Genomic DNA, 7,802 nt, shown 5'->3' on the forward strand with positions numbered 1-7,802 from the left:
CCAGGGGAGGTTCACAAGTGCAGGAAAGACAAGTGTCACAGGTGCTCAACCTGAGCCGTGTGATTCCCTGCCAAGGAACGAGCACGACTGCAGCTCTCGCTGTCTTCAGGGGAGAGGAGAAAAACATACTTCTGTGGGGCAGCTTCTCTCTTGCAAGCTCTTCACACAGACACCCTGCCCTTATTCTTGCTCTGTGCCACACATGATTGCTCTGCAGTAGCCACACACATTCTTCTGCTCCCACATGATCTGCTTTGCTCCCACTCATGCCACCATTATCCATCCCTACTTAGGAAAAGCTGGTATGTGCCTTCCATCACCACCACCTCACACGCCCATACCACTTACTCCAGATGAAGAGGGTCTCTGCCTAGTTGCTAACATCTCCAGAAGCGGCCTTTTGCAAGGAAAGCCTTACAAAGAGCTCACAACTGCTGTTATGGCAGAGTCTGTCTAATGACCTTAACGGGGTAATGGGTTGCCAATGTAAAACACCTGATTGCAATGTTGGACACAGACAGTGAAATGCACTCTTCGGCAGCTCTCAACTCTGCTCCTAGCAGCTCCCACCTGATTTTAATCCCCCAGGTCTCTCTCAGTGCAGCTGGAAGAGACTCTCTGCTAACACCCTCAGCAGGGTGGGCCCACGGAGGATCAACTGGGAGCATTATGTACTGTGGGGAGGGTCTCCTCCCTTAACCGCTGCTTTTAGAGGCTATGTTGCATGATGTGACAGGGTGGGGGGCTCCCACCACACGCCCTGCAGTCTCCTCGCTGGCTTTTCAGTGCAGATGTGGTGTGGTAGGAGAGGCTGGGGAGCTGTCATCACCAGTCTCTTGATGCAGTGAAGTAATCTGCATTGTAGCTTCAAGCAGAAGGTAGAGCAGAAAGAAGAGACGTTTTTCCACTCTTCAGAATGAGAAGTGGGACACTAATTTGTTTCCTCAGGATGGGAACTCCTGAAAGCAAATTTATGATTCGTCCTTGTGTCTTGGGAAGCTCAGCTACACTTAACACTTCACGTTAATACAGGAGGGGACAGTTTTTCACATATGTCTATTGACCTGAGCAATTCCCTTGTCTATTGGGCTTAACGGGCTTTACTTAATAACAGTGCAGAAACCTGCAGATATCCAATCTCTTAAAGTACAAATGCAGTACATGAACCCAGCCCAAATGGGCACCGCAGATGGAGGGTTTCAGATTTAATCTGTCAAAGCTCTGCCTGCTGCTGCCCCACTCTCCACAATCTCACTCCTTAAAACCTGCATGCATGTTGTGTCTCCACTGCCCCAAGCAGTTCCTCACACCTCACCCGCTGCCAGCCCAATGCTGTCCATTCACCCCTCCGCTCCAGGGCTCCAAAATCACCTTACTGTTACCTGGACATTTCTCCTGAGGACTGCAAAGGAGGGGAGCCTGCTGTGACAAGTGCAACTTCTATTCCTGAAAAAAAACCATAAAAGAATCGCTACTTGCTCCACCTAACCCGGCTGGGAAGGAGCAGAGAAGTGTTTCTAGTCCTCCTCCTCCCCTATCCTACCGCAGGCTGAACTGGGAGAGCTGGTTCCCACAGGAGAGCAGGCGATGCTGTGCGCTCTCCCCCTGCTCTACCATGGGCTCACCCAAGAGCATCAGAGATGTTGATCTGTGAAATGAGATACCTATCTCTGAGCACCAAGGGGGAAGCCGCAAAGATTAATGAGCTTCAAATATACAGCATTTAAATAGTACTGTCATAGATCAAAGACTATCACTCATCTCAGGGAGGCAGGCTCGGTAAGCCTAGAAAGATCACGTACAGAAAGCAAATGCAAGATGCAAGAGAAAGCCTGCAGACAGGAGCCGAGGAAAGCTCATACTTGTCTAGAGAAACTGAAGTGGCCTAAGCCAGAGTCTAACATGTGTTCCTGGAGGAACGAGAGCCAGAAAGACTGCCTGGTTTCACTCAGTCTCAGTTGTGTCTTAGCACAAAAAAACACATTTCATTTTAAGACACCCTCTTACCTTGGAGATACCTGCTGCTGGGAGCAGCTTAAATCCCAGTGCAAAACCACAACCCTGCCAGATCGCCGGGATAAGGAGCACACTGGGAACCACATGCAACTGGTTAATAGATTTGAAAAAGCCCCTCGATTTACATTGATGCCACGGGGACTGCAGAATCACACTCCCTGCACTCTAAGAGCTTTCATTCTTAAAGCCATGAGGATACTGCATGGAAGTTTGATGGCAATATCACTTGCCCACACTTGCAGACAGCGCGGGAGGCCTGATCTATAGTCTTTTCAAGTTGCTCATATAACTATGTCATCTGGGAGGAGGAGGAAGAGAAGGGGACTTTTTATCCAAACCACTACGGTGGTAGTGGTAGTAGCGTGGGAATAAAGATGCCTCACGGTGGTATTCCTACTCCCAAGCTCTCCTAGAGTAGCTATCTCATTGTAAAGCACCTTTATTCTCACCTGACTTTGGGCAAGATACTCCATTTACATTTCTTTGGTATAATTAAAGTGATGCAGGAACTAGCAGTCGTAGGAGCCCCTCTCAGAGGCGTGGGGTTAATTATTCCTCCAGTCTAGGTTGGACACTGAGTACTGAGGGTCATCCACAGTACATGCACTGCACGAGGCCAAGTAACTCCTGGATACAGACCTCCAAGGACAAAACCCTGTTCTCAGGGATCCCCTGGATACTCCATCCCTGCGACCTCAGTCCTTCACTATCCCTCCCCAAACCAGGTCTGGATCCTTGCTCCTGAACCTCGCCCCATGTACCTTGCTGCTGATCTGGGGACTCCCTACAGCATTGCACAAAAACACTGTGCAGAACAAAAATAAGTCCTCAAGCAAACTCTGGCTGATTGAATCTTGAAGGTAAGGAATGCCCTTCTGCAACAGATGTACAACCCCCTCTGCCCACCCCAAACACCAGATCCATCACGGAGAAGGGAAATATTTACACAAGTTAGTAGAGTTCCAGTTAAATATTATGCTTAGCTGTCTGGAGTCTATGTTCTCAGACTATGCTTATGAAATAAAAGATTAAACTTTTAAGATTAAACAATTATGAAGTTGCTCTGCTCACATTCAAAGGGAGTTAAAGGACATTAAAATAGTTCTTTGGGTAATATTACAATGAAATTGCTCTCTCTCCCCCCTGGTGATGTAGAGCTAAAACCTTCTGCACCGTCCTGTAAACACACTTGGAAAGGCTAAGAGCTGAGCTGATAACCAGGTAGCACCTCTGCTCTGCAGGTTCTGTAAAAAATGTGAGCAATGCCAGAGAGCTTTTGAAGCAGCGAGGGAAGGAGGATAGGGGAGAGCAGCTTCTCTTCTCGAGGGAAGTTTGTTTAGTGGAAAGTAAGCAAGTTGTCAGGGGAAAAGCTGACAATGTTGATTCCAGCAGTTGTACTGGGAATAAACAGCCAAGTGGATTACGTTACAGAGAATGAGAAACGGCTCTGAAGATCCCATTTAAATGCTGGGCTTTCAGGAATTATGCGATTCAGCCACTCTCGTGGCCCCAGTGCCCTCCGGCGCCCGGGGCTGAGCCCTCTGCCAGCCCTAGTATTGCCATCCCACCTCTGTGGGGTCCCCGAGAGGTCCAGCACAGCCGATGTCCCCAGGAGAGCCAGAGCTCACTGCTGCATTGCTGTCCCTGGCGAGGATGTAGACCTGTGCTGGGTTAAAGGCAGGGGCTGGACATTGAATTAGGGATGGCAGCAGAGGGGGGGAGGTTGCACAGGACCTGCTTGCCTCTTCCAGCCCAGCAGCAGGGGAGGGCCACCATGGGGCTTGCCATCTCCTCCCCAGGCAGAGCACAGGGCCCTCCCTCCCATAAAAATCGGATGCCTCCCTGCCTTTCACAGGAAAGGGACCCAGCAAGAGGAGAAGGGGATCTTGTTTGATTTATTAGTCTCTTCCTCCTTCCCATCGTCTGTGGCTCATCCAGCTGTAGTGATAAGGAGAACAGCTATGAAAGGACACTGCTGGCTGCTGGGATCCCATCCTTCTGCCCACTCACTGCCTGAAGACATCAGTCCTTTACAAGCACCATTAAATGTGTATCCAAAATGTGGCAGTCTCCTCCATCCTTTGAGATTCTGTTCCCTGGATAATACAAACAGTTGCCAGAAAAAGAGTATCCTCTCATCTCTGTCTGGGCCATTATCCCTTTATATTTGCTCTTTAATATTTACTGGGTTCACACAAAGTGCATGCTCTGGAAAGAAAAAAAAATCAGCTGCAGCTTAAAGGACTCCAAATTTAGTAATTGCTGCAGCCCCATCGACGTGAACAGTTAGCAGGAAGATTTCTCCAGCACTTCACGTGCTGTGGTATTCTGCTTAGGTCAGACTGCAGAAAACGTTCTGTCCAGGGGCACCAAATCTGGAGTGTCTGCGTAGGTGCCAGCCACAGAGGCCTTATGAGTCCACCACGAGTTCCTTCAGGTCCTTTCCCTCCCAGCACCCAGTAATCTTGGTAGGAAACAGAGGCAGCCAGAGAGATGCTGATTCATACAGAGGTGAAGCACCCGAGGGTTTTAACACACCTGTGAGTTAGCAAGAACTAGCCCCAGCTCCTGGCTCCAGAGCTGGTCTTGCAGCCTTACCTGTTAATGTGAGGTTGCTGTATGTGTTTGAAAACTGCTCCTTTAACAAAACCAAGTGCATCTGAGCTGCCTTTTCCCTCTGTAGCTCCAACATTATGTCAGGATGCTGGGCGATCTTACAGCCTTTCTGCTTATCCAGGGCAATGTCGCTGCGAACAATGTCTACAGCAAAAGGGAAAGAAAAAAGGGAGATGGCCAAACCTCAGCTTTCATTTTCACCAGACGCTTGGATCAGCATCAGCCAACACGACAGCCACACAACCATCAGGCAGCACGAGCAACCCCAAAAAAGGGTCCAAACCCCTTGGATCCACCTATCCAATGAGCCTCCTCGGCTCAAGTCTCCTTTTCTCCCACAGAAAGCTCAAGTCATTGACTTTAATATGCTGACACAAACTACCACCCCTTCCATCCTTCACCTGCCTAGAAGTTGATCTCTTACAATGATGACCCTTCCCTTGCAGGAAAGCGCAAAAGTCTCCCAACATTTATATTGCGACCCTGTTACTGGTGTGTTTGACTCTAAATAATGAGAAAAAACTAAATCCCATTCTAGTGACCCCTGGCTTCCATTTACCCTTGCCTGTCAAAGAGGTGATGAAGAAGGCTTGTTCTCACCTTGTTTATCCTCACTGCAGCTATCACAGCCAGGGTTAGGTCAGCATGGCTTATGACTCTTTGAACAGGTCTCTGTAACCCTTCTAACCCCTCACATTCAATTCAGGAGGCAGGAGGGTTATTTAACAATTGTTTTCTCTTCATATGAACATTTTATAAGTCATATTGTGAAATAAGAATATGATATTCCCTCTCCTAGAACTACTCAACTGCTGGGGAAATGGAAAGATGGGGATAGCAGGGCAGAACAAGAATCAAGTAAGATGTGTCCAGCCTAAACAGGAGGGGAGTGGTGCAAACTAGTCCTTGCAAGGTCCCTCTCCGAGTTTAGTAAATTCTGTAATGTGCTCAGATCCACAGGCACCATATGCTGTGCCTAATTCTTACAAAACCTTAGGCGGCCAGCACTGATAAGGAAGGATGGAAGTTGGAGTTCTTCCACCACATTGCATGAGGTCACCCTTTGCATCAAGAGGTTGCGCTTTGCTTGGTTTAATTCCCATCTAGCTAGAAGTTTCTGAAGGAGCTTATTGTCAGAAGAGAGTCACGTCTTGTTCCACATACACTCTCCAGCTCCATTATTGTTACACACATCAAGGAACACCAAAGTTGTTTCCAATAGTCATGCTCCTGTCTTTCAAGGTGTCAAATCTCAGGTTCAAAGCTCTGATATGGCTTGGGCTGGCAGGGAACTGTACTCTGTCTGCCTCTTTACTGCATAGTTTGGGATTGACACAGCTTCTCTAAAGCCTGCCTCAAAAAGACTGCTCAAAGCAGTAATGTCATAAAAGCACCTGTGGTCTGCAGTTAGGGACACGAGTTCTCTCCTCCATCCACAGCTAGCATGCTCAGGGGTGGAGACAGGGCAGCATCCAGCTAGCATGAAAGTATGGCTCAGTGTTTCCACATCCAGCACAGGGGCTTTAATGCAGAGAGATGAGATGGAGCAAGAGGAAGGAATAATGTTCCTCTGCAGATAATGAGCACACACGCTCCCACCATGTGCTTTTAGTGCACAACCTCTTAGGTAGATGCTGAAAAAGATTTGGGCCTACCCAAACTGTGCCCAACTAATGAATGATGCAATCCTGAACCCCTGTTGTGTGAGACATTTGGGGAATTGAAGATTGAGAAACACAACCTTATCACTCTCCCCCACCAGAAAGGCTACTACTACAGCTACTGGTGTCACCCGGAGCTCATGAATAGTTATTCACCTTCCTGGGTGGTGGATTTCCTTTTCTACAGAACTGAATGCAACAGTTGTACTCCCCCCACCCTCAAGGCAAAATGGAGCAAAACACATCAAGGAGGCCCTGAAGGAGAAGACCGAGAGGCAGAGAGATTTGAAACTAGATGGTCAATACACTGTCTCCAATTCTCTTCAAACTGCTGTAATCGAGTCCAGGCTGGGTCAAAACAAGTTTGTTTCCTAAAAGGGATGAAGGGCTCCTAAAACCCAAACCAGGCCCAATGTGGACTCATATGGAGGAACCATTGGCCTGGGACCAGAGTCCCTGCCCTCCTGGTCAGGGGCCAGGACAGCACCTTGGAGAGTGCAAAAGGGGACGTGGCAGCGGGTCTGTGCAAGACCACCTCAGTCTTCAGGGACCACAGGTCACAGCAAACACACGATTGGGCAAGGGATGGCCCTGTGTGCACTGTTAGCAGGGTCTGGGGACAAAGGGCAGGCCCAGGGGACCAGATCCAGGAATGAGGGGCAGGAGCAGTGTTTGGAGTCCTGACCCTAGGTGATGGAGCTGCTGTGACAGGGATTAGTGCAAGGAAGTCAAGCCACATTCAGACAAATCCCCAGTCTTTTCTTAGATGTTGAGGTCTGGGAGAAGGTGTGCAGGGCACAGAAAGTGGGGGCACTCTTCTGGCAGTCGTCTTCATGGGGTTCTCAGAAAGCTGCCGCTGCAGACACTCAGGAAGCAGAGGCAAGGCATGAAAGGTCCTGGCTTCTCAGATTGATGAAGGACCCAAGAAACTTGCCCAAGACTGAAAAATGGAGGTAGACCCCACATTCGTGATAGCTCCAGTTTGAACAGCAGGATATGGACCTCCTCAAAGAAGTCAGTGCCTGGTCGTCCACACCCCACCAGGCTGTACTCGCTGCAGGGGAGGAGGTGAGGGCATCTCCACATCACTCTTCTGAACCAGCAGCACCGAGGGAAGAGGGGTGGCAGGCCACAGCTGCTGGCGGCTCAAGGGAAATCTCAGCAAGAGCAGCTCAAGGGAAACAGCCCGCAAGGAGCCCACAGCCCTCAAATCTTAAAGGAAGAGACAGAAAAGGGAAAGACACAAGGAGTGCAAGGAGGAGGGTACCCCAGGAGGTGCTGGGCAGGGCAGTCCCGAGCGGGAGCTCCAGGAGAAGGACACTGCCTTCCTGAACGTCGATTAAAAAAAAATAGAAATAAGCTACCCAGCAAAACACGAAACCAAGCAGCTCTTGCCAGAAGTGCGAAAGAAGAACTCCAGATGTGGGAACCCCAGAGGACGCCAAATGGTTTCCAAAGACGGCGGACGACGAGCTCAGCCCCGAGAGGGGCCGGGGCCGGGGCCGGGCC

At 49.4% G+C, this 7,802-nt stretch overlaps 1 protein-coding gene across 1 annotated transcript in view; it reads right to left on the reverse strand.

The window, feature by feature from the left end:
• The window catches only part of HPSE2 (heparanase 2 (inactive)), a 112,424-nt gene that overhangs the window by 99,341 nt on the left and 5,281 nt on the right, over positions 1-7,802 (reverse strand). Inside the window, exon 2 of the mRNA XM_009323313.1 lies at positions 4,615-4,776. Coding sequence (XP_009321588.1) covers positions 4,615-4,776 — 162 coding nt within the window. The remainder of the gene's footprint in view (positions 1-4,614; positions 4,777-7,802) is intronic.

This window comes from Pygoscelis adeliae, unplaced genomic scaffold (assembly GCF_000699105.1).
Source record: "Pygoscelis adeliae isolate BGI_AS28 unplaced genomic scaffold, ASM69910v1 Scaffold294, whole genome shotgun sequence".
In the NCBI taxonomy this organism is placed as follows: Eukaryota; Metazoa; Chordata; class Aves; order Sphenisciformes; family Spheniscidae; genus Pygoscelis; species Pygoscelis adeliae.